A 27,612-nucleotide genomic window follows, 5' to 3' on the forward strand; every position below is an offset into this window, starting at 1 on the left:
GTGTGTGTGTGTGTGTGTGTGTGTGTGTGTGTGTGTGTGTGTGTGTACGCAGAAGTTAACCTAAGTGAACCCCAACGGCAGTTTATGTAGGAGGATTTGTAGCAGCATAAAATCTAGTAGTGTGTGTGCGTGTGTGTGTGTGTGCGTGTGTGTGTGTGTGCGTGTGTGTGCGTGTGTGTGTGTGTGTGTGAGTGAATGTGGTGTATTTGTAAAAGGATGATGCTGTATTAGAGCAAGTATGATTTATGGCGTATACAGCTTTGCATACATTTCCCTTCTTACATCCACACACACACACACACACACACACACACACACACACACACACACACACACACATCCACATGTACGCACACACATACACACACACACTCACTCACGCACGGGTCTCTTAAGGATCTGTATATTTTACTCTTGTGCGTTGGACTCTGAGTGGATGTAATGTGAAGCCGCTGAGGCGAGCTGCTCCTACATTAGATTTGCAGTAATGAGCCGATATGAGTCAGCAGCTAGATTAGAATCTGTTGTTTTATGTTAGTTTACTGTTGTTTGCTTTGCAGAATGTGCAACTTTAAACCCGCCAGTATCCAACAACTCTTTTTTATTTCATACATTCTACTTTGAGGCATAGTTTTGTGGAACGGTCTTGACAAAAAGTTTAAGAAAGTATTATTATAATTATATTTATTTTTATTTTTTTTACAGCAGATACATTTTTGAAAAGTATTATGTACTATTTAAATTGTCTGTTTAGTTTATCTTATTGGGATTTGCACTTGTTTGTGATTGTGGGGAAGATTGGGGGTAGGACTCGATTTTCAAACGGGTTCTATTATGTTGAAATTTGCTTTTAATTTTTTTAATCATATTGTTTTTCCCTTCGTTATACTTTTATATAAAAATAAATATATGGAAAAAAAATATTTCATTCATTGACACATTCTACTTTCTCTCTTTCTCTCTGTCTCCTCTCTCTCTCCCTCTCCCCCTCTCCCTCTCTCTCTCCATCCCTCTCTTTCTCTCTTTCCCTCTCTCTCCCTCTCTCTCTCTCTCCATCCCTCTGTCTCTCTTCCTCCCTCTCTCTCTCCACCCCCCCTCTCTCTCTCTTTCTCTCTCTCTCTCTCTCTCTCCATCTCTCTCTCTAATAATGTACCTGTTCAAAATGAAATTATTCATTCATTCACACTTTCTCCCTTGTTTCCCCCTCTCTCTCTCTCCTTCTCTCTCTCTTTCCCCCTCTCCCTCTCTCTCTCTCCATCCCTCTCCGTCTCTCTCTCTTCCTCCATCTCTCTCTCTAATAATGTACCTGTTCAAAAAGAAATAATTCATTCATTCACACTTTCTCCCTTGTCTCCCCCTCTCTCTCTCTGCAGTGAGAAGCGTAAGCTGCAGGTGAACATAGCGAGTCCCATCCAGTGCAGCATGAACGGCAGGAAGTGCACCGTCATCGTGGAACCCAAGATCAACCAATCACATCCCGACTTCACCAAGAGTCGCTCCGGTTACATACTGGCTGTCCCCGGCAACTAACGTCACCCATGGCAACTAATGGCTTCTTTTCCACCGCACATGTAGCTCTACTCGACTCAACTCAACTTAGCTCAACTCGGTTTTAGTACACTCGAAAAGTCCTGGAGAGTTTGGGAGTATATACATGGACCTATTACAGAATGAAGCTGGTAGTCTCTGGCCAATCAGTGGCCGGCAATCTGCCCGACGTCACCTTTTAGCATCGGCTCAGCTCGCTTGGAACCTAGAGCGAGGCGAAACCAAAAATCAGCCGCTATGAGGGACCAGGTACCATGATTTTGCAGTGGAAACGCCAGAAATGCGAGTTGTGTCGAGTCGAGTTGAGTTGAGCTGATACCATGCAGTGGAAAAGCGCCATAAAGAGCGGGCCAAGCATGATTCACTTTGAATTGTTGTTTTTTTCTCAGAGCTGTGTTGACTCAGATCAGCAGTTCTGTGGGTGGATTTGTGTAATTAAATCCCCCACAATGCAAAGCGATGCCAAAATCGACCTGTTTTCTAGATTTCTATGCAATGTTGCTATAAAGGGTAAAGTGTACAATACGCCTACGAGCAAATTGTAATGAGCTAAATAGGGTTTTTTTTCAATGCACTACAGGTTGATCCACCAATTATTATTTTTATTATTTTCAAAATCCAAATTTCAAATGATTTTCTCTGTGCAATATTTAATTAGTTAATTGTAGATGGAATGTTGTGGTTGTCAAGGTGAGAGGAGATTATGAAGGGACTGTTCTCTGAATCACTGATGTTGCATAATTTGTGGGGGGGGGAATAATCCAAATCCAAAGGCTTTACAGGAATTTTAAAAAATGCCTGGAACTCAGAAAATGAAACTGACAAATGAAGTAAAACGATATTTATGAATGACTATATGATTTTTACAGATAGCTTTGGTTATCTGCTCTAAAAAAATATCTTTGTAATTGTATATTCTAAGGGATATTAATGTTAATTGAAGACTTACCTACCTACACGGTAAACGTAAAAGAAAATGCAGTGTCCACTTCCATCCCATTATACAGTGCTGCTTGAAAGTATGTGAACCCCTTCAGCCTTTTGGAATTGTATTGAGTTTAACCATGATACGTTTATTTTTATCAATATCAGTATTTTTTAGAAAAAATAACAGATTTATCAATTCCATATTTTTCTTTTCATATAAAAAATACCGGTATTGATAAAAATGAATGAATAATGGTTAAACTAACTAAATAAAATTCCAAAAGGCTCAAGGGATTCACACACTTTCAAGCAGCACTGTATGTTTACAATCACATACGGGATTGTAAGTGCAAAAGAAAAATAATAAAAAAAAAAAAACGGGATGCAATGATTCAGTCGTTGTCTGAGGCACAAATTCCAAAATGTCTTCTTAGTTTTTTCGTCATAGGATGTTTAGACGGATGTGTTGAGCATATCCTATAAAATTACGACCTGCTATATATATATATATAGCGTCAAAATCTATTAATTTAAACCTTGCTTCTTATTTTACTGTACTTTTATATAATACTCTATTACAGCTTAGATATATTAAAGGTTAGAAAATACTTTATTCAGCATAAAATGAAAAGATTATACTACATTTAGTACATAAAGGGAAGTCTTAAGTTAAACTGTATAACACATATGGGCAAATATGAAGACAATAACCAAAGTATTATGTTTTTTTTCTTAGACTAAATGCTCTAGCTTTAGCAGCAGAGCGTTGCTGGCCAGTACTGTAAAATCCCACGTGAACACCCGCCCCTGAACATGGTCTCATTTGCTGTCTTTGTGTTGAGTGAATAGCCTCTGTGTGTGTGTGTGTGTGTGTGTGTGTGTGTGTGTGTGTGTGTGTGTGTGTGTGTGTGTGTGTGTGTGTGTGTGTGTGTGTGTGTGGGTGTGGGTGTGTGTGGGTGTGTGTGTGTCTGTGTGTGTCTGTGTCTGTGTGTGTCAATGTTCTGTCTTGGAGCCTGGCTAGAGTGACGGCAGACAGTTTCTATTCGAGTTTTGAGTTCTACATACTAAGACTTCCAAAAGACTCCAAATCTGAGGTTTTTATACATATGAATGATAAGTTATCCAAACAAAAGATAATTAGTTGGCTCAAATGTAGACAGTTATCCTTAAAACTTATTTAATATAAGTTGCGTTGAAATTTTGGGTTTGCCTAACTGTTTCATTTGTACAGTGCAGACACAGTAGAGCTCTGGCATTTTAACCAACCACATTAACAGTAAAGGCCATTGCACGCCGAGTGTGAATTATGACACGTCTCACTATAGGAAGCGACGACCTAGAAAAATCTATTTCAGGTCGAAAAAAATAAAATCTGCAATTTCTCGAAGCTAAATAATGTCGCGGAAAAAGCCTTAAAACCGTCGGCTCTCTAACCTTCTCTCTAGTTCCTCTGCACTCGGCCTTCTGTGCAGCAGCTTCAAGTCGTAAAACTAAAAGTGTGAACTCAGCTCGAAAGATAAAATGGCTTCCTCCCGTTACGACTCTCTTCCATCTCAAAGGTCAGCACTTTCAAACTACTGCTAATAAGACCAAATTCGCATGAAAAACTTCACCAAAAGTTCACGAACATTTTCACTGATTTATTTCCCCCCTCTCTCCATGAGAAACATCCACCGAATGCAGCAATTTAGATGTTCTCGTCTTTCTAGGCTCCCAGTCCTAAAATATTTAGAAAAATACTCGAGCTGATGTAAAATTTGTGAAATCATTGAAGGCATCACAGAATTAACTTTTTAGCCAACGTGGACAAAAGTCTTCAGCGCTCAGAAAAAAAACTACATTTTTACCACTTCCAATGTCATAAAAACTTGGCAAAACTTCTTCTTCTTATACTATTCCATCGGCTTGATATAAAGGTTGTCGTAGTTATTCCAGCAAGTGTCGCTAATCATTAAAATAAAACTACTTGGGCGCTCCGGTGGTGTAGTGGATAGAGTGCATACCATATCGGCTCCGGCCTTCGTTGCAGTGGTCGCAGGTTCAAATCCGACCCGTGGACCTTTACTGCAGGTCATCCCCCCTCTCTCTTTCTCTGTCTCCACATTTCAACTCTGTACTGTCTAATAAAGCTTGAAAATGCCACAAAAAAAAATCTTAAAAAGAATAAGACTACTGATATTCTAAGATTTTTCTACCCACAATGCCTTTAGCCTAGACTCTAAGTAAAGAAGTAGAGTAGTGACAGCCCAAGGTTATGATTCCCTGCTCCCTGGGTGTCTGGCCTAGTTGAAGAGGCAGTGGCACTCTAGACGACTTTAATTCAAAAAAGGCAGAAAAATTTGGTTAGCTGTCAGTGTAGCCACGGTAACACAGTCCTCTTTTTTAATGTAACTTTATTTAAACAGGGACAATGTACAAAAGGAACATTAACCTTGTTGAGAGCAAGGAGAGATGCATTGTACCAGGTTTTAGCAAACTGATATTTTCCACCTGTAGTCCTTAATTGTGCGTGTCATTTGAACACACACACACACACACACACACACACACACACACACACACACACAGTCCTCTTAATTGTGCTTGAGTGGCATATGAACACGTCATTTATCTCAATTAGTTTGTAACTGCTCTTTAGAACTACGAGCAGGTCTCTTCTTCTGTGGTGGCTGAGCTGGTAACTGTAGCTTTGATGAGAGTCTTTGATGCATTATAGAGTTGTTTGGGGAAGCTGGTGGAGTGTGGTGTGTGTGTGTGTGTGTGTGTCTGTGTCTGTGTCTGTGTGTGTCTCTCTCTCTCTCTATGTGTGTGTGTGTGTGTGTGTGTGTGTGTGTGTGTCTCCCTCTGTCAGTGTGTTTGTGTGTGTCTTTCTCTCTAACTCTGTGTGTGTGTGTGTGTGTGTCCATACCCTGCAGCATGGTAGTGTCCCAGAGGGCGGCTGCATCATTAGAATGGACTGCGTGTCACTCCTCACTTCAGCGCTCCGTCGCTTTCTTCGGGCGAAAGGGGGTCGGTGAACAAAGCCTTCGCCTGGCCTCCTCTTCCACTCTCGCTCTGTGTGTGTGTGTGTGTGTGTGTGTGTGTGTGTGTGTGTGTGTGTGTGTGTGTGTGTATGTATGTGTGTGTGTGTGTGTGTGTGTGTGTGTGTGAGGCACTTGAGGTTTTTTCCTTTATTTCTTCTTCTTCCATTATTTTTTTTCGTCTTTGCCCGCGAGGCGTGGAAGTAAAAAGGGAAACTACACCAGCAAAGAGACATGTCAGACAGTGTACACACACACACACACACACACACACACACACACACACACACACACACACACACACACACACACAAACACACACACACACACACACACACAAACAGACAGACAGTTGGGAGTATCATGCAGCAACCAACAATGAGACAAAGCAAAGAAGAGTAACCTGAAAATGTAAAACAAAACTCTCGATCTAAAACCTATTAAGAGATAATGATAGTGTCCGTCTTTATCTTTATTATTGTCAAGACCAAAACCAACAGTGTTTCTCTTAGTAACTTCTGACTTTATTGTTTTTTCTTAAAGGTGAAATCAGCGATTCTGAGAAATGCTTGTTGTCGAAATTACGTTTTGTGTTAATACACAGCCTAGGCTCTGTAAATGGGTATAACAAAGGGACCAACAGTAGCTAGCAACATGCCTGTTTACAGAGCCTACGCTGTACGGACAGTTAGCAGATCGTTAGGAGATATTCACTGATTTTGACAACAAGCGTTCTCTAAGATCGCTGACTACAGCTCATGAAATATTTTATGTTCATTCAAGATGCATTTTTTTCTGGGACTATTTTCAGCAGCGTATTAATCCACATTTGGTGCAATAGTGATTCTTTCCAGCATCAGGGTCTGTGTACTGTATGTGTGATTGGGTCAAAATGGAACTACATTCTGTGTGTGTTGATTTTGTTTTAGGTGTTCAAACCCAATCAAGAAAGATTACTTTTGATTACTTTTCCATAATATTTACATGTTATTGATCATTAGCTGTTAAAAATAATGATGAGTGTAAAGAATCCCAGGCTTTTCCTAATCACCACTTTATAAATGGTCATGAAAGAATGTCAAATATGAATGTTAACACTATAAGACGTGTGCCATTGTGTTCTTCCCTTTTTCTGTTTGAGTGAGATCTTAATTTTCTTAATTTTCAGTGTTTTGTGTTTCTTATACATTTGACTCAAGACTCTGTTATGAAGCCCATCCATGTTAGCCAAAGGGTCACACATACCATTTACTTTCACCATAAATTATTCCATACTCTACTGTGGCTTTGAGCAAAAAAGTCTATGGCTGTGTTCGTAAAGCCCTACTAACATCCTCCCTCCTACATACTCAACATGTATATACTACATACTGTCTACTTAACGATCGATTGTGTATGTGAGGTTCGTCGGACCGTTTACACTGAAGTATACAGAAGCAATAAAGAAGTTAAAAAAAAAACTTCCGTGCTGTTTGAAAAGACGCAATGCATTGTGGGGCGGTTGAGTAGGAAAAGTAACCTATCGATCCATACACTAAATCATCACGGAAGTTAGTACTCATCCGGGCATTTCTCGCCTACACAAATTCGCATACACAACCGTCACATACTCAAATTGACGTCAAAATGAGTATGAGTAGGATGAGTAGTATGGCTTTTCGAACACGGTCTCTCTGTATTCACCCTCCGTTCAGTATGTGCCTAATTTTATATCAAGTTTATATTTTACGTACCATAAATATAGTGTAATATCCAGACCAAGAGGCTAAAGGGACCTACAGCGATGTAATACTATGTTTTGTTTCCAAACATATTCTGTATAAACGCCGGTTATGCATTCCATGATGTTCCGTAATGAATGAAGAATATTTTCATTAATCATTTTATTAATAAATGAATTTGCTTCAACAGCTGATTCTTGGAGTCATTGTTTTTAAAGCGTGTTAACTAGTGGTGTGTGAGTATTTAGGTCACACTGCATGTGAATAGGGTAACATTTTGAATCATAGGCTAGATATGACTTTGCCAGTTGATTATTTAGTCTATACATTAAAACTATTATATTTTGCGTTACAATTGTTTCAGAGATATTTGAATAAATATGTAAATGTGGACCTCTTCAGTCTTCATATAACACACATCTAGATGTCTTAGAGGCCTTTAGGATCAAGCCAGAGTTAGACATTGTATTTAATGTTTATACCATATGACTGTTCAAAGTTTTTTACAGAACAGATTTAGAAAAAGCATGAAAAAAGTATTTTTTTTTTGCTGCAATGTCCTCACCTTTACATATGGTGACAAGATAAAACTGTTGAAATAACAGTATTAGGGGGCGCCCTTAGCTCAGTTGGTAGGGCGTCCCCCCCCATGAGCCTCGTGTCCAAAGTTTTTACAGAACAGATTTTGAAAAAGCTTGAAACTATTATGTTTTTTGCACACACACACACACACACACACACAATGTCTCTGGTGATCAGATGAAACTGTTGGAATAACAGTATTCATGCAAAGAATAATGGTATGATGACTCAAATTGTATTCCCAAGGCCATAGACATAAAGAACCAATGCGGAGTCTATTCTTTATTATGTCTTTGGTCTCTACTAGCTGCACCAACCGTGTGACGTAGGCATGTAGGGATGAACGGTAATCCTCCCACTAACATCTGTTTCACCATGGTGACGGGGACAGACCGCTAAAACCCCTGCAGTCAGTGTATGTGTGTGTGTGTGTGTGTGTGTGTGTGTGTGAGTATTCGTGCCTCAGTCAGTCGGAATGACGACGCCACTGTGTCAGTGTGAGGCAGTTACCTCAGCTCAACAGGGGTTTATAATCCACCGACTGACTGAGGAACGAATATTCACACACACACACACACACACACATAAACACACACACATACACATTGGCACGAATCTGGACGTTTTTCTCTATCTGAATTGTGTTTACAAAGTGCGCACTTTCATTTCATATTAAATTCATTTGGACAGATGCTACCACATGGGACTTGAACAGAAAATCTCCCAATGTACAGAATCATAGCATTTATAGCTATGCTGCTAATCTGCAATGCCCGACCATTACATGCACATAGACTGATCTTGTGTTTGCAAAGTGCATATTCAGACTACTTGCATATATACAGCTCTGGAAAAAAATTAAGAGACCACTCCAAATGTTCAGTGTCTATTGTTTTACTTTTTAGAGGCATATGTTTGAGTAGAATGAACATTTTGATTTTATAATATAAACGACTGACAACATTTCTACCAAATTCACAATAAAAATATTGTCATTTAGAGCATTTTCAATAAGTAACGTAGAGATGAAGATTTAAGAAAAATCCAGACTGGTCTCTTCATTTCTTCCGGGGCTGTATTCAAACTATAAATGCGTGCAAAATGAGACAGACAGAGAGACACGTGGGACGGACTTGAACGATCAGTGCATTTTTATTTTTCCATCACAGTACAAAAATAAATGAAAATAAGCAGAAACCAACTGAAAAAAAGTTTCAATTACAGCAACAGCTTTTTTGTCTTTTTCAAAAAGAAACATTTTTTTATTGAACATCGTCGACACCTCCCCTCTCCCCACAGAGGTGAAACCAAGTCCCATGAGAAGAAAAGAAAACAACATGTCACACTCTTCTGTACAAATAAATAAAACGCTGTCAGTCACACACACATTCACACACACATGCAGCCTCCCAAATGCCTCTCGTTTTCAACTTCTTAACCACTGTCTTGTTTTTTTGATTTTTTTGTTTGTTTTTGTTTTGTTTTTTATCTACAAAGTACGCAACAATATACAGAAAAAAGAAGTTGACTGAAATCTTTTTTTTTAAACTGTCACTTGAGAGAGTTTTTATTTTCATATTGTATAAGCTTTTGAAAGTATTTTTCTCAAACAAACTACTCAATGATGCAAAGTGGAGAAAGAAAATGGCACGTTTCAAGTGAGTCTGGGCAAGTAGACAGACAGAGAGACAGAGAGACAGAGAGAGAGAGATAGATAGATAGATAGATAGATAGATAGATAGATAGATAGATAGATAGATAGATAGATAGATAGATAGATAGATAGATAGATAGATAGATAGATAGAGAAAGAGAGCAGGAGAGAAAGAGAGAGAGAAAGAGATGGAGAGAAAGATTCTGGGGCCTCAGTTTGCACAATGCCCTGCCCATCCAAAGTGCATGTCCACCATATTGCGCCGGCACAAACTCTCCAAATGAACTTTCTCCCGTTGATCTAACCCCGTAGGGAAGCCTTAACCCCACAGCAGAGGAGGCCACAGTCATTTCAACTGATTCATTTCAACACAGCAGCGAACGAGAGGCCTTTAGAAAACTTGACATAAGCTTTCTAACCACCACGACCACCAGTCCATTAATGCCTCAGAGACTTGGTTTTTAGAACACTGCTAAAGAAAGAGTGTGTGCACAATTTGCTTTCATGTAGATGAGATGTGAAAACTAAGGGTTGACCCTGAATAGTCGAGTATTCTGTGATTTGATTGAAGGAGCCCACAGTCGGATAGTCGCAACATTTGGTCAGATTAAGTCGCAAAAGAAAATTCTCACGCCAAGACAAACTTCAATTGGATGTTAATTCAGTCCCTTTGTCGAATGAGAATATGGATCACCTAGTCTATTGGCATTGGCAAGATGAAGAAAAACATGATTTGACTATGGGCAAGATTCAACCAATCAGATTGGACTATGTAAATTCTTAGTCTGGGTCACCCCTTAGTCAAAACCAGGAAAACCCATCTGTTATAGTTCTGGATGGTAATACTGTAGCTTCGTTATAGAGAATGATTGGATTATTAGAGACAGCAAATGTCTGCAGTGGAGCAGCTCCAGCTATTGTTCCTGTTAAAAATCATATTAGAATGTTCTGTTTTGGTCGTCGTGACGTTGCCATAGCACACTGCAGCATCTCAATTAGGTCAAGTGTTTTTCCTATGATTGAAACTGTGATTTTTCCTCTGGAGGTCGACCCGCCCCGTCTCCTACAGCGTCTATAGGCGAATCTAATGCCGCCTCACATTGGATTTATACAGAGGTGATGGATTATCCTCAAGGTGTGTGTGTGTGTGTGTGTGCGTGTGTGTGCGTGTGTGTGTGTGTGTGCGTGTGTGTGTGTGTGTGTGTGTGTGTGTGTGTGTGTGTGTGTGATTATCCTCAAGGTAAACTGTGTGCTTTTTACTGCAGTGAAGCTGAGCCAGAATCATTGAAAATGTGTTCACGTGTTCCCCTTGGAATAATGTCAGTGTGTGTGTGTGTGTGTGTGTGTGTGTGTGTGTGTGTGTGTGTGTGTGTGTGTGTGTGTGCGTGTTATGTCTCTGTTTGATATGTGGGACAGCAGGTTGGGTTAGCTTCACTGTCGCAGGACAAAAATAGGGGCATTTTTTAGGGCATTCTCTTTTACGTACGTTTATCAGCTCAACAACACTGTGTTGTTTTTGTCCTTGATGCCACTTTGGCGATGGTCAGATTTGACATTGGTTTTAATCTATGGGGCTTTTGAATTAGATAGTTCATCGATAAATTCCTGCAACATTCATTTGCCTAAACCAAATCAATCGTCATTCCCACCAAAGATAAAGCACACCTGCCCTGCTCGCGTCCTTCCCTTCTCTCATTTACATTAAATGTGCCTAAATAAATACGTAAATGGCAATAAATTAGGTTTCAGTAAGTAGTTATTAGTCGATGGGAAATCCACCCCCACTCATTCAGAAGCAGCTGGATAAACAGTACAGATAGTTCTCCGACCGTTGGGATTTTTCCATCAAAGATATGGCACTGTTTTTAACATTTTCTTTGCTGAATCATAAGCGATAAATTAAAAACTTCATTCCAGAGTTTCGGTTGCGACACACAACCTATCGACAAAAGTACAAAAAGTATTTTTTTTAAATCCCCTGGTAAACAAATAGCCTATTTCAGCAAGCAGAGCTACGAAAACAAATTGAGAAGAAAAAATACCTAGTGTCACTTTGTTCACAGCATTCTCTAATGCAGATGCAGTTGTATTTTTTTTTTTTTTTTTTTACAAATCAAGTAAAAAGAAGAAAAAAGTAGTAATTGCTCCTAGTCCTCTCCCTCGGCAAACTCTGTAAAATTGCATGGCACACGTGCAAAACATTACATTATTCTAAGATAACCAAAAAAAAAAAATCAGGAAAAAAATCAACTTGATCCAGAAAAAGCAATAAATAAATAAGCCTCCGAGGAGCGAAACACATCCACTAACTTGTTCTTTTTCATTTTTTTTTTTTGTTCCTAGATGAAAATAAAGTCCAAGCAATACGGTGTTGGCCATATAGTACAGAACGTCCTCTGGCTGACGTCTTGTCATCGAAAGTCCCACAATGCACTGCTTTGCTTATAGTACATCCAGCTTTTCCAATTGTACAAGTATAAGTCCAGTTGTAAGTTTTAAGAGACCCAACCCACATAAAAACATGGATCCAGAACTGATTTTCACACTTGCTGTCCTCTCAGATATGCATTGCAGCAGCAGCAGCAAAAAAAAAAAAAAATGGCCGCTCGTATCCGCATTAATGGAGGGGATGTTATAGTGTTGGCATTTCCAAAAGAGCCACGGTTTATCAGTCAATGATGCCCGCTCATCCGTTATGTGTGGAGGGAAAGCCAGTCAGGCATTGGCCCTCACCCGCCTAGTGGGACAGTGGGCACAGTGCAAACAGTCACAAGGACACTGCCTCAGTCCTGTCCACATTCATTGCTGTAGATGTTTTAATGCTTCCTTTTTCTAATGGGCTTTGTTGGTTTTGTTCTGTATTGTCTGTTGGTTTTTTTGTTTTGTTTTTTCGAAGATGTTCTTATTATTATTTCATATAGATATATATCTGTACGTTTTAGCAAAGGATTTACCCAAGTCTGGCATTTTTTTTTATGTTAGGCTATATATCGGTGTCAAAAAAAGCTTTCATTCCCAGGTTTTACAGAACATCCATCTTTTTACTCTAGTTTCAAAATAGAACTACTTGGACTTGATAATTACACGTCTTCAATCAAGAGGCAGAAAGAGTGCTCTTGCTTTTCTAGAACCCTATTTTTCTATTTTTAGGTGACCAAATCAACTGTTATCCCTCAAAACACAACGCAACCACTTGAAATCTAAGAAAATCACTGAGCCCCGTCTCCAGATTTGAAGTAGATGTATTAGTAGTCTAGAGCTGAAGACCCAGTAATCAGATAATCTACCAGATGCGATACACAGAAAGTTATAGATTCCAAATACTTCCTTGGCTTATACTCGCTGCAGTTTTGGCAATAAATAAATAAATAAATAGATAAATAGAGTCAAAAATCATCCTTCGAACTTGTCAAAATGCCAGACTGGAGTATGCCCCCCTCCCGTGACCCCCCCCCCCCCCTCCATTTGAAGTCAAAAGTTGTTACAGATGTCAAATAATTCCTATTTTGCGTATTCCCACTACAATTTCTGGACAATAATAAATAGATAAATAAATAAATAGCATCACAAATAATCCTTCAAAATTTCCCAAAATGCCAGACTGGATTATGCCCAACCTCCCCTCTGATGAAGTAAACAGTTGGTATAGTCAGATGTCAATTCATTCCTAATTGGCGTTTTCCGGCTGTAGTCTTGGACAATAAATAAATAGATAAATAGCGTCACAAATCATTTTCCAATCCTGTCAAAATCCCAGACTGGAGTACCCCCCCCCCCTCCTCCTCCTCCTTAGCAACCCCCATCCCCCCTCCCCTTAGCAACCCCTCACCGGTCCAGGCCTATCAGCAAGCGGCTCCTCTCTCTCTCCTCCTCCTTCTGGCTCTCGTTCTTCAGGTCCGCGAACACCTGCGTGAAGTAATGCGGGTCCGAGTTGATCTGGAGCATTTTGGCCGACATGAGGTTGATGATGGACAGGCAGCGGTCCCAGAAAGTCTCCTTGGAGGTCTCCACCAGGAAAGGCTTGAGCGGGTAGGAGATCTCGTTGCCCATGTAGGAGTAGGACAGGTAGAGGCAGGTGAGTAGCACGGCCTGTAATTCGTGCTCTGTGGCCACCTCGGAGGAGACCACATCGCGGCAAAGCATGTACACAAACACCACGTTAGCGGGTGTGATGAAGCCCTGGTCCTGCCATCCTTGCAGTAGCAGAGAGCGGTCCACGCTTCGCAGCCACAGCACCGGGTCAGTGGGCGAGAGGTGTTTGAGGCGGTAACAGCGTCGGCATAGAAACTCGCCTAGGCAACGCAGGAGCTCGCTGGTAGACGCCTGGACGATGACTCTCTTGGGGGTCCCGGGGACCGCGTTGGAGTTGGTCAGAGGGGCCTTTTTCACAGACGAGACCGTGTTGTTGTTATTGGAGGTCTTGGTGAGATCCGGGGTGCTCTTGTCCTGCTGGGCGAAGCTGGCGAGGTTAGCGCACGACTGGGACTTCTTCAGGTTCTCGTTGTTGATGTTGGTGATGTTCTTCTCGTAGGCGTTGGGCTGGACCTTCTTGGAGCTTTTCTTCTTGGCCGACACCGCCACTATGCGCTTCCACGGCAGGACGTTGATGAGCGAGTGGCGCTTCATGTTCTTGTCTTTGGCGTTCTTGCTGTTCTGCACGGCCGTGTAGTGGCCCACCGTGGCGGGGCCATCTTCAAACAGAGCCGCCTTCCGGTAGCTAGGCGACAGAGACAGCACGGTGCCCATGGTGACTGTAGTTAAGGTGGGGGGGTGTTAGAAGTATCCAGAGGGCTAGAGCCTCACTGGGTCAGGACAGCAGTCTGCCAGGTGGAGATCCGGACGGGTCTCTAAGCACCAAAATGCTCGTGGTGGGTGGGTAGTCCCGGGCTACTGTCTGCCGATGGGCATTTGAAAAAAAGCCTTGAAAGGGAATAATTAGTCCTGTGGTCCGTTTTGATTGGATAACGATCACCTTGACTCAAACACTCTCTGAGGCTGTGTTTGAAATCCAAATGGCCACTGCAGAGAAGCAGAAAAATCCATAGTCAGAAAAATAATGGGTCAAGGATGAATTACCAGTTTTTTTTTTAATCCATGGATTTTCACAAACAGCAAATTAAATGTAGGCTATTAGACCTCCTATTATTATCTTACAGCTTCCATCCACTTGTATAGGCTATACAGTCTTTGCTTACATCAGATAATACCAGGGCTATCAGTGCTGTAATGTTCCCATGAAAGGCTGCCTCCTCGTGCCTGAGTGCTTTATCTGATGATAGCACCTCGGGCGTATTAGCAGCAGAAGCATTGATTTGACTCAGTAAGTGGTGGAACGGGATCAGCAGCCTATATACGAAGCTTATACTCATTAATTCAAGCCCCATCGATCCATCCTCCTCGCTGCGAAACTGATCAGCGTATGAATCATTCTCATGTAGCCTACATTTCAGAGCGTGCAAATTGGGCCACATCTGATTAAAATAATCTAGGCCTGGCTATACGGCAGATTATACAGCATACAGACCAAATAATAAGGAATTCTGATCCATGATTTAAATGGGTCCTATAGTGTGAATTCATAAACATTTCATAATAAGCAGATTCATATTTAATGGGCAATGGCCGACGAGTCACAGCCACCACGCCGCACGCGCCACCCCCTCTCATAAAATGGAAGACAAGAAACGTAAACACCTTAATAACAGGTGAAGGTCGAGTTTGATGCGGATAGCCTTTAGGACTCGGTATAGCCTATAGCCTATAGCCTATATAAAAAGCACAAATCATACATGGTCATACAATTAATCTCCATTAAAACTACATGTATACGAAGATACATTTTTTTGCACGACACATTTGCATCCTTACTGCAGTATATGAAAAACACTCGATGGATTGACTTTGCTCATATGCGCAGAATCCTCGTGCGCTTCATTCCATCACCCTGGTGTTATCAATCTAATGACTGACTCGTTATTAATGGTGGGGGGCGAATTCCAAAACATCTGCTTTTTCAGAAAAGACTAATCTGGATTAGGGTTAACGCGGCACATCTCGCTGCAGTGACGATGGCTTGTGTACATACGGTGCTGCTGCTGCTGCTATCCATGGTGCTGAAACTGAGCGTCTGCGTCGAAAAGAAAAACGCCGTCCACCGCCTATTGGTTTAAAGATGAAGAAAAACTACCTCATTTTACCTCCTGATCCCTTAATATCTCGTAATATCGTAGGAAATATGGCGTTCTACAACCTCACATGAAACCCATTTTCTTCCTATGTATCGCCATATATTTCTAATTCGATATTCGTGTGCAGTGCATCTCCTGCTTTTTAATATAACGATTCTCAAATCTGTGCAATCTAAAATTAACATTTTCAACACGAATATGCTACAGAAATCAAACTTACCAGATCCTCCTGTACAATAAGAATAAAATTGTACTGCAACGTAGATTGCTCCGCGTCTCGAGATTCTTTTTTTCTCCCCTTTTACAAAACGCGAATAAAACACAAAACCATCCCGGGGAAATATAGATGCATGCGTCAAAGAAAATAGTCCGATGAGCCGATGCAAAAAAAAAAATAACAGCAAAAGCGGTGTAGGAATATCACGCCTCGTGTCTGTGGTGCGCAGACGATGGTGTGCAGTTGTGGAATGGATGCTTTGGATGAGGATGTGCTCTGGTTCACTTGGCCGAGAGATGCGGATGCTGCGAGGGCTGATGTGTGTGTGTGTGTGTGTGTGTGTGTGTGTGTGTGTGTGTGTGTGTGTGTGTGTGTGTGTGTGTGTGTGTGTGTGTGTGTGTGTGTGTGTGTGTGTGAGGAATCGGATGGTTGACGCAAAGGCGGTGGTGGGGCGCCGCTCTGCTGTTCTTGATGGGGAAACTACTCCGCCTACAGACTAGATACTGTAAAATGAAACTGGTGAGCTCAGAGGTTGTTTTTCTTCATAACAACGTTAGCACAAACATATAGCCTACTCAACAGCATTCATACAAGCACATTGGCTACAGGCGTGACGTGATTTGGTGCGCGAGAGACTTTTACATTGACCTATATATTTAATCATAGCACAGTGATCTCATCCAGTATATACATTTAACTGCAGTCCATTCTATAGGGGCTTGACTGTGTTTGTAGAAATATGAGTTATTTGACCGAGGGCTCATTTTGCTATTTGAGCAGATGTTGCTGTTTTTATTCATTGTTGGATATCAGCTAGTCATTCATAACCATTATGATAGAGATTCACATTTGACCAAATTATTTGAATTATTCCTAATATACATTTTCCACAAATAGATAGATAGATAGATAGATAGATAGATAGATAGATAGATAGATAGATAGATAGATAGATAGATAGATAGATAGATAGATAGATAGATAGATAGATAGATAGATAGATAGATAGAGAGATAGATGGAAATAATAATAATAATAATAATAATAATAATAATAATAATAATAATAATAATAATAATAATAATAATAATAATAATAATAATAATAATAATAATAATAATAGGCCAAATAATAATAATAGGCCAAATAATAATAATAATAATAATAATAATAATAATAATAATAATAATAATAATAATAATAATAATAATAATAATAATAATAATAATAATAATAATAATAATAATAGAAAAGTATTTAACTGCAGCGATTGCCTCACTGTTTGAAATGTCTATTTTCAAATATTTATAATAAAAACACATACCAAAGAAACATGTTTCCAGACCATTTTTTGATATGACTACATTTCCCAAATGCCTCTATATCCCAGCATGCAATACGCCGCAGTCTGACGTCACTTACGCTTGGTAACGTTGTCCCCCCTCACGTAATTTTTCATTCAAGCAGCATTTTGAATCAGGAAGATGGCGGCTGCAGCTGTAGTTGAGTTTCAGAGAGCTCAGTCTCTCATTAGCACGGACCGCAACGCTTCTATCGACATCCTCCATTCAATAGGTAGGTATTCGGTGGATACTATTCGCTTGGTTTATTTCATTGGGCTATTTCTCTGTTGCCATGGCGAGACGGCAAGTATTAGCATGCTAACCGGTGCTGACTCACTGTAACGGCAACTGCCATTGAAAGCTAGCATGTTAGCTCGTTAGCAGCAACGCTAACTTTAGGCCCAGTGCGTGAATTATGTAGCAGTTATCAGTTATGTTGTTGTTCTGACTCTTTACTTGGGTGTTGTGTTTTTGTGTCGTTGACAACAGTTTCCACGCTAACTACCATTACTTTGATATCAGGCTGTCACCTTACAATGGTTACAGTTGTGGCTAACGTCTTTAGCTTGTTGTCAAAAAACCCTTTAACCCATTTCACAACACTCTCTGACACAGTGAAGATAACCGTTACCTGTTATGTTATTAGTTAGACATGTATGACTTATTCGCCATGGCTTTCTTTAGTTCTTATGGTTTAAACATATACGTTAATATAAATAACATTACTGTAACTGTAAAAAGTGTACAGTTCTTTCATTTCGTCACTGTCCTCAAATTGCCTTGTCACTTACAGCCAACTAGCTGTCAAGTAGTTATCCTGCATGTACTGTTTACCTGGTATCTCACTTATACTCTAAAAGTCTTAAAAGACATTTAATAAGTTAATCTAAAACTCATGCCATAATTAGTATTAAAAAATGTTGTTAATCAGTCTTTAAAATAATCTTAGAAATGCTAGGGCACAGGAAGTATGATTTATATTGTTTTTTTCCCCCTGCCGTCGTAATTCTAATTGGCAATGGTGACATATATTTTTAATAGTTTACAAATTCCTCTTTCATTAAAATCACTCAGATCAGATCGGCATGTTCTTATATTGTCACAATGCGAAACACAGTGACACATTATTATTGGCCATGTAGTTGTTGTTTGACTGACCTGAAATTGAATAAAAACATAACAAATTCTAAGCATGTTTTTCAACATTAGATTATTAGAAGTAGAACTTGAAGTTGAACTTTTTCACTGGGCCATAAGAGTCAAGTTTTATGTTACAATCAACATCTAGGGATTAATCATATAATCTCCTTTACTCTCCTTTATCTCATTGTAAATTTAAAATATTTGGGTTGTGGACACTGTTGTCAAGACATGGAAAGCTATTTACAGACATCACCTTTGGCCGTGGAGCATCAAGTTTCTGCTCTTTGCAATTTTCAGGCCAAACTTTGTACACAAACATAGGAGTCAGATTGTTGTTAAATTTTGAGAGAATATAAAGACAATGGATCATGTGACGTCAAAAACATTAAGGACTGAGTGAGATTATGTTTTCAAAGCTTTAACAGTCCAGTACTCTTGCTATTAAATGTCTCAATTTGGCACTGAAGACTCTTATAAAATAAACAAATTGCATCAAGTGTGGACTAGATAAGTGATTTGGTTTCTGACATCAACATGTGTCCTTTCTTCACCAGTGAGGCGAGATGTGCAGGACACGGATGAAGAGGCCGTCAGGGTCAAAGAACAGAGCATCCTGGAGCTGGGCTCACTGCTGGCCAAGACCGGACAGGCCGCAGGTAATACCTTCAACTTTGGTCGACATTTTGGGCCTTTATTTTAGCTTTTTAACTAAGCCTACACATAATCTAATAGCACTGGAATGTAAATGTATAATTTTAATAATTTTTTGTGATTGTATATTTTGAAGGCACTAATCTAAACTTGATTTACATTTTGATTGACATTTTTTTCGTTCTTCTTGTGTTGTGACTGTCTCAGAATAATTTAATATGAACTTAAACTAAAATATAAAAATGTTAAATATTTCTTTTTCGTTTTTTTTTTTTCTCCAGAACTAGGGGGTCTGCTGAAGTTTGTGCGGCCGTTCTTGATCTCGATCAGCAAGGCGAAGGCGGCGCGTCTGGTGCGTTCTCTGCTGGATCTGTTCCTGGACATGGAGGCGGCCACGGGGCAGGAGGTGGAGCTCTGCCTCGAGTGCATCGACTGGGCCAAGACCGAGAAGAGGACCTTCCTACGACAGGCTCTGGAGGTAGGCAGGGGTTAGGATAGGGTGAGCTTGTAGGGGCTATTAAACAGTGTACATGTAACTTAAAACCACACCTTATACAATAAAAAAGGTTTTCTTTCTGAAAAACATTTAAATGTTAACCTGGTGCTAGAAGCTGGAAAAGGGCCTTTTTTTCTCTAGAATAAGTTTGTTGGCACTATCAACAGTATACACGTAACTCCAACCGAAACATATGTACCATTTATATATTTGTGTTTTTTTTATTAGTTTTTTTTCTAGGAAAATTTCAATATACATTTGGCTAAGTGCTAAAATCTGGCAAAGGAGAATTTCATCCTACTGGCCACAATCACCTCTTTAACTGAGAGTAGCTCATGTATAAAGTAGAGGAAAACTGAAGTATAGAACTGTATATCATTGAAAGCGATATCTTTATAGTTATCTTGATTATGGTGAAAACAAAAGTGATATCCCCAAACATAAATAGATGCTGTTGGAGGGATCAAATTTAACTTGTTCTAACTCTTTCTTTGTGAGACGCTGTAATTTCAGAACAAACATTGCAACTGAGCATTTGGTTGTAAGCGGATATAGCAGCAATAACGCCACTTCGGTTAAAAGCAAATCAAAAAGGAAGCTTGATAAATGCAATGAAACAAATAGTAAGGTTTCCCTTAAGAAAAAGTAACAAGAGATGCTGATACATCTAATGCACACCGCCATCTTTGATGACATCACCGTGATGTAACTGCCAAATGACTTGGCAGGTTCACACTCACAGCCAGGAGTATCTAGAGCCTTTGGCTGAATTACAAAATACAAGATCAACAAGATTTTGTGTTAGTACTGTGTTTAAAGAGTTGAAGAAAACTGTCCCTGCGTTCCAATCCCCATACTTTCATACTATTAGAAAAAGATGTCCCAATTCTTGAATGTCAAATGCAGTATTCCAAAAATACCCAGATGCCCTACGACCAAAAACACAGAATCAACAAGATTTTGTGCAAGTACTGTGTTAAAAGTGTTGGAGAAAATTGTCCCTTCGTTCCAATCCCCATACTCCCATACTATTAAGTATGCCAGAAAAAGATTAAGGATAACCCAATACATACATGACAAATGCAGTATTCCAAAAATACCCAGATGCCCTATGACATCTAATAGCATTTTGTAGTATTCAATTGGATGCATGCTAAAGTATAGTATATAAAAAAGGAAAAGTATGTGATTTGGAATTTGGAACTCGGGGCTTGTTTATCCACCAACAACAGCCTGAGCAGATAATGATGTAATGTGTTGTCAGGACGCTTCACTCACACAGATCAGTTTGTCCACCTCCTCTCTCTCTCTCTGGTACTAACTGTTAGTTGTTCTCTAGGACATGTAGGAACTGTGTGTGTGACTGGCATTTTAACAGCTTTATGTGTGCCATCAATTCATTCATAACTATTTTAGAAGGGCCATGTGACCATGTGAACCAATTTGTTTTTTTGAGGAAAGTGAGGACATTTTGTCCGGTTCTCACTTTGGGACAGGCCCTTTTTAAAGGAGTTGTTTGAGGGTTAAGAATAGTCTTAAAGGTTCAAGTAATTAGTTTTATGTTACGGTTAGTATAAGGGTTGGGGTTAGGCATTTAGTTTTGATGGTAAGGCTAAGGGCTAGGGAATGCATTCAACGATTGTCCTCACAAGTATAGCCGTACAAACATTTGTGTGTGTGTGTTTCCAGGCACCAGGTTTTTTGTCTGATTCATGTTGCAGCTTTCTAACACGCCAATAGATTGTCCCAGCTGCTCCCTGCCTGACTAACCGCTCTCTCTCCTCTTCCAGGCACGACTGATCTCGCTCTATTTTGACACCAAACGATACCAGGAGGCCTTGACGCTCGGTGAGTGTTAAGAGAGACGGACACTTTCATCTTGTGGGAAATGGCCTGTGAATAAATGCAATCTCTTCTGTGCCTCGGAGACTTTACGATAAAGGCCGATATTGACATGTTTATCAAACATACATAACCAGACAGATGGTTTTATTCACCAAGAAACACACACAATCTCCAAAGAGATCTGTTATTGTTGCAATTTTGTTCCGTGCTAGTTTAAGAAATCTATTTTTTCTATCTATAAAAAAACAAGATACACATGAAATAAAACTTAAATACCAAACTAAAATTGAAAGAGGTATTAAATTAATTAGCTTATGTACAAATGGTTTGCGGAGTCGCTAGAAATTTTATTTTTCTTATAAAGAAAGAAGAAAAACAACACATTCTAGTTATATAATTGTACATTTATCCCCTGGCTGTTTTAATAATAATAATTGATAAGTATTTTTTTCAAAGTAATCTATTATATTTTTTTCATTTCATTTAACTTTTATTTATCCTCCAGAGATCAATTGAGGGGTGACCCTCATTTCCAATGATGTCGAGTCAAACAAATGCAAAACAAAAACAACAATAGATACACAATGTACAATGCAAATACACAACAACTGATAAGAAAAAAAAAGACATTGAACAGTGGTGAAGAATGGCAGCAATTAAAATGAAATAAGTGAAAGTACTATAAAGCCTAATTAAAACATATATTTAACTGTTTATTTGCCTGACACTATTATCTGGTTTACTCCGGTTCCTATAGGACTGTTGTTATAGGACTGTAATTGTACATTTACCCCCTGGCTGTTAAATAAGTATTTTTCAAAGTTATTTGTTAGACTGTATATAACCGTTAATTAGCATAATACTAACTAACTTTATTCCCTTCCCCTCAGTCACCCAGTATACTGTATATAACTGTTAACTAGCATGATACTAACTAACCTCATGATACTAACTAACTCATTCTCTGCCCCTCAGGCACCCAGCTGCTGCAGGAGCTGAAGAAGATGGATGACAAACATCTGCTGGTGGAGGTTCAGCTGCTGGAGAGCAAGACGTACCACGCGCTCACTAACCTTCCCAAAGCCCGCGCCGCCCTCACCTCCGCACGCACCACCGCCAACGCTATCTACTGTCCCCCCAAACTACAGGCAGCGCTGGACATGCAGTCAGGTGTGATGGGTTCACTTTTCTGTGTGTGTGTGTGTGTGTGTGGTAACATATAGTTGGCACTTATAATAACAGATTTAAAGGGAGAGTTAGCGATTTTTGAGAATGCTAGTTGTCAAAATCAGTGAGGAGATATTCACTGATTTCGAAAAAATAAATCATTTTGACAGCAAGCATTCTGCAGAATTGTAGACTCCACCTTTAATAGTAGTCTGACAGCTTCACCGTCTATTGCCTAAGGAAAAAAACAACTATGAATTGCATTTGGTAATGATTTTTATCTTTAGTCCAATATGTTTCTCCACCTTTTGTGTTCACATTGAATAGGCAAGGCAATTTTTATTTCTATAGCACAATTCAGACACAAGGCCATTCAAAGTGCTTTACAGGGGCATGAAATACAGCAAGATTAAATTTCACCAAGTATAATAGACATTAAAAAAAGCGAATTAAAAATATGAATATCCATAAAACATTTCAATAAAATAAAAATTAAAGGTTAAAAAGGGGAACAGAAATGTCTTCAGATTTGATTTAAAAAGAGCTTAGAGACCTTAAGTTTTCTGGGAGTCATAGGCATACACTTGAGAACTCACCCTGTGTTACCCCTCCCTGCAAGCTGATGGCGCTAGATTTCCTAACATTAAAATGTTGTGTTCACATTTCACGTTGAATAAGTTCATTTTGGTCCAGTTTGTGATTCTGCTGTATTGTCTGTGTGTAGGGATCATCCATGCAGCGGAGGAGAAGGACTGGAAGACGGCTTACTCCTACTACTTTGAGGCCTTTGAGGGCTACGACTCCATCGACCACCCCAAAGCCATCACCGCTCTCAAATACATGCTGCTCTGCAAAATAGCTCTCAACGTGTGAGTGCAGCTTAAAACAAAACAAACACACTTGTGTTATATATATATATATATATATATATATATATATATATATATATATATTTGGGCGTTCCGGTGGCGTAGTGGATAGAGCGCGTACCATACCGGCTCTGGCCTTCGTTGCAGTGGTCGCTGGTTCAAATCCGACCCGTGGACCTTTACTGCAGGTCATCCCCCCTCTCTCTCTCTGTCTCCCCGTTTCAACTCTGTACTGTCTAATAAAGCTTGAAAATGCCAACAAAAATTATCTTTAAAAAAAAAAGTTGTTATATTCACGTGCTGGTACCTCTGTTTGTGTAATGTTTAAAACAAAACGTACACACTTCAGTTATATTAGTTTCCTGGTGCCTTTATTAATAAAAAATTATGTTTTTTTAAAAATCTGTTAATTCATTTTTATTTCAGACCAGAAGAGGTTCAAGGCCTGATCAGTGGTAAACTGGGTCTGCGACACAACGGCCGACAAGTGAGTACCAAGTTATTTATCTGATTCTTTTACTTTATTTCAGCTATTGGCAAACAATTGTTTTTGACGCTCCTGAATATTGCTGTTGTTATACAAAGTATGATTAAAGTTTCGATCCTAACTGACTTTGAATACTTTGAATTATATGAAATAAAAGCTGCAGGACTGAAGACAACAGCCTGAATTTTTTTTACAATGTCATCTGAAAAACCTTGGGGATAAAATAAATAGATATCTGCCTCTTGTCAACGGTGAAAATGATAAAAACATCTATTGGATCTAGCATTTTAGCTTTTAGTTTCTTATGTTTACTTCAGTTTGTATGTTGATCTTTCTAAAAGAAAATCTTAAATGCACCTAGACATCCGTTTTTTTTAATCTGGTAAACTGTTTATTTATATTTTTAAAGCTTGTTGTCTTGTTTTAATTTATATTTATATTTCTTTGTCATTATCTTTCTAGACAGACGCACTGAAATGTGTCGCCCAGGCCTGCAAGAACAGGTCATTAGAAGACTTTGAAAAGGTAAGAATCGTTCAGTTCAATAAAATCTGTGTTGATGGATTTTTTTAATGCAGCGAAGGTCAGCTACTGCCTGCTGGGTGATTGTACTGGGTGATAATGTATGTGTTTTTTTTTTAAGTATATGTTTATTGAATTTCAAAGGGTGGACATTTACAAATAAAAGCATTAGAACAGATATACAACCCTCCTTTTCACTTACCATAAACACTGAACACATTCTCTACACTTACCAATAGACTACTGTAGATATGGACCAAAATCCAAATAATAATTAAAAAATAATAATTTTAATGAAGATATCCTCACACAACATGCAATATAATTAGTGTGAATGCTAGAGCATAGCAACCCTATATATAATGTGTTATAGTGCAGTACGCTACCAGTCATATCTTTGGAGACATTGGTATAAGTGCCTTTTTATAAGTGGCTGAAATGTTTTTTATTCTAATATATATGTGTGTGTGTGTGTGTGTGTTGTCTATTGTTTGTATTTTATGTCTTTTAAAATGGACCTTGAGTCTAATAATAAAAGTCGATAATGAATAGTCTAGTATTTTGTTCCTAAAATCAAACGTGTTCCCTGTCCCAGGCGCTGTCAGAGTACAGATCAGAGCTGAAGGACGATCCCATCATCAACACTCACCTGGCCTCACTGTACGACAACCTGCTGGAACAGAACCTCATCCGGGTCATTGAGCCCTTCTCCAGAGTACAGGTAACATTCACTAGGAACAAACGTCTCAATAAAGTTTTAGACAAAAAAAATCCTTGCTCTTTGTATTACTAGTATTACTATTACTACTATTACTATACATTTTCTTGTACCTCAGCATTTTCTTCGTTTTCTCATGCCTTTTGTTGAAGACTGTCCTAAGCCCTATTCAGACAGATTTTGTATAACTTTGTATTAACACTTGTAAATAGGAAACTTGTTTTTCATTACTTGCCTGTTTTAAATGCAGTTAGATTAGTTAGAGGTGTCTTTTACCTGCTGTTGAACACCCTGTCGTGAGATTATCTACTACTACACTTGTTCATTCATTTAACAACAATGTGTCTTCCTCTCTGTTTCTAGATAGCACACATATCGGGTCTAATGAAACTGTCAAAGGTGTGTATCTTTTCAACTAACTCATTTTCTTTCCTGAATCTTAAAATCATCATTCATAGCTTTAATTTAAAATGTGTTTATTAATTTATTTCCCTCTTCTTTCTAGGGAGAAGTTGAGAAGAAATTATCACAGATGATTCTGGACAATAAGTTTCACGGTAATTGGAATAATCTGTTTCTATTTAAAAACAAAATATCCTACAAGAGTTTTCACTGTAGGGGCGCTTGTGGTGTAGTGGTTAGAGCGTACCCCCCCTCCCCCCCGGTGCACGGGTGGGACAAAAGAAACTGCAAAGGGCTTCTAAAGGATGCCCACCTAACATTAAAATACAATAAGGTAAAGAAATAAAGTAAAAAGATTAAACAAAAGTCTTGATAATATATTTTTCTGTCGCTGTTGCATATCATCTAAAGACTGTCTCATAAACCATACAAAAATGCCAAAAAATGAATGTTACAAAAAAAAAAAGATGAGGCTTTCACTGCAGTATTAATAATATGTATTTCTGGCGCTGTTGCAGGAATCCTGGACCAAGGCGAAGGCGTCCTGATCATATTCGACGAGCCACCGGTGGACAAAACCTACGGAGCAGCTTTGGAAACCATTCAGAACATGAGCAAAGTCGTGGATTCACTTTACAACAAAGCCAAGAAGCTCACATAGGTAAAAAAAGCATATTTCAGTAAGACCAGAAGTGTGGATTGAGTGCTCCTTGTTTGGTCTTTACTATGGAGTAACAGTAGAGTCTTAACAGCATAACAAATGGTTTTAATAGTGTCAAAATAAGGCCCTAAAAGTTTTTAATTTCACCAACAAAGCATTGAACGTCCTTATCTAAGGTCTTTTTTAATTGCTCTTTTGTATGATAAAATAAATACTTGGAGAGGGGTCGTTATGTGACAAATAAGCAGTTTTTGATTCTGTATACACACACTTCTCAAAGGAGTCAGAATTTCCGTTATATTCTCCCTACTATTCTTTCCAGTATGGCCTTGAATTTAATTGGAAGTGGCTTTGAAAAGATATTAAAAAAAGTCTTAAACTTAACTTGGATATACCCTGTACTAAGTGTCTTTTCTTTTGTTTTGTTTTTCAGAGCAGATTGCCACGGCAGTGAGACGGAGGATCTGTGTGTTTGACCTGCGTGTGTAACATTTTAAAAAGGGGGACAAGGGAGAGCTACGAAAAAGTCCCACAACAAACTGCTACAAACCGGACCCCCCCCCCCCCCCCATCCCCTCACCCCATTCAAACCCCCCACCTCCTCTCCCACAACGGACAATTACATCACTTCTTTTTCTTTTTCTTGTTTTCGTTTTTTCCCCCTCTCTTTTATTTTGAAAATCTCTTCAGGATTCTTTCTGTATAACACTCAGCGGCCAAATCAGGCCATCAGGGAATATTGTACAACCACAATAAAAAGATTAAAAAGGTTTAAGAATTACATATATGTTTATATGTGCTTATAAAGGGTTTGGGCTTATTATACCCCCAAGCCTTAAGCTGACTCCACTGAAACCTCTGTTGAGAATCTGCTGCTGACAACTACGTAAGCAGAAATCTCTGTCCGTATCTTTCAGAAGCACACTGTTAAAGTTTTTGGAAGATTGGGATACTCCTTTTGGAATTCAGAATTTTTTTGGTCAAAGAGCTCCCTCTAGCTATTATTAATTATTATTTTCCTCACCATATCAATGCCAACAGTTAAAGAAGTACCCACTGTATTTCAGATATGTATTAAACTCACTTGATTTGTTTTTTGGGTTTTGTGTTTTTGTTTAAAAAAAAAAGAAAAGAAAAGTGAAAGCGAATCAAGATGGTTGCCATGTGTCCATTGCCCGCCTGCCCGCCCTACGTTTGTCAGTTTATTAGAACAGGATGCCATTTCACCACTAGTGCCACTTTTTCTGGCGCTTCTGTTTTTTTGCCTCCAATGTTTTGGGTGCGATTTATGAAATCGAAAAGGGCAAAGAGGTGGAGATGTATTCATTGCCTCTGATTGCGTCTGTGAGTTATCCCCATGGTTACCCCCTCCTCCCAGAGTGAGCAATTCTCCATTGTTAGTTCCTAGCACTAGTGTGGTATGCTAGTAACCAAACAATTTGTATGGTTTT

General features: G+C 39.2%; 3 protein-coding genes across 3 annotated transcripts in view; 2 read left to right on the forward strand and 1 right to left on the reverse strand.

The window, feature by feature from the left end:
* Positions 1 to 2,770, forward strand: part of myo1d (myosin 1D) — a 119,418-nt gene extending 116,648 nt beyond the window's left edge. Inside the window, exon 22 of the mRNA XM_080048770.1 lies at positions 1,374 to 2,770. Coding sequence (XP_079904896.1) covers positions 1,374 to 1,530 — 157 coding nt within the window. The 3' untranslated portion in view covers positions 1,531 to 2,770. The remainder of the gene's footprint in view (positions 1 to 1,373) is intronic.
* A 10,507-nt stretch (positions 2,771 to 13,277) lies between these two features.
* Positions 13,278 to 14,198, reverse strand: cdk5r1b (cyclin dependent kinase 5, regulatory subunit 1b (p35); the record flags this gene model as incomplete). Its single annotated transcript, XM_080048733.1, has 1 exon — positions 13,278 to 14,198. One exon carries the CDS (start codon positions 14,196 to 14,198, stop codon positions 13,278 to 13,280), a length of 921 nt encoding a protein of 306 aa, XP_079904859.1.
* A 3,118-nt stretch (positions 14,199 to 17,316) lies between these two features.
* psmd11b (proteasome 26S subunit, non-ATPase 11b) lies at positions 17,317 to 27,254 on the forward strand. Its single transcript, XM_080048895.1, has 13 exons — positions 17,317 to 17,432; positions 18,898 to 18,999; positions 19,276 to 19,472; positions 21,281 to 21,338; positions 22,311 to 22,505; positions 23,227 to 23,371; positions 23,798 to 23,858; positions 24,321 to 24,383; positions 24,976 to 25,101; positions 25,462 to 25,497; positions 25,604 to 25,655; positions 26,019 to 26,161; positions 26,595 to 27,254. Exons 1-12 carry the CDS (start codon positions 17,342 to 17,344, stop codon positions 26,159 to 26,161), a joined length of 1,269 nt encoding a protein of 422 aa, XP_079905021.1. The 5' UTR covers positions 17,317 to 17,341; the 3' UTR covers positions 26,595 to 27,254.
* The last annotated feature ends 358 nt before the right edge of the window (positions 27,255 to 27,612 follow it).

The sequence above is a fragment of the Ammodytes marinus genome, assembly GCF_949987685.1.
Source record: "Ammodytes marinus genome assembly, chromosome: 20".
Classification (NCBI taxonomy): domain Eukaryota; kingdom Metazoa; phylum Chordata; class Actinopteri; order Uranoscopiformes; family Ammodytidae; genus Ammodytes; species Ammodytes marinus.

Coding starts and splice junctions, on each gene's coding strand:
- psmd11b (XM_080048895.1), top strand. CDS start 17,342: ATGGCGGCTGCAGCTGTAGTTGAGTTTCAGAGAGCTCAGTCTCTCATT. Junction 25,102..25,461: donor AGCCCTTCTCCAGAGTACAG/GTAACATTCACT, acceptor CTCTGTTTCTAG/ATAGCACACATATCGGGTCT. Junction 25,498..25,603: donor GTCTAATGAAACTGTCAAAG/GTGTGTATCTTT, acceptor TCTTCTTTCTAG/GGAGAAGTTGAGAAGAAATT.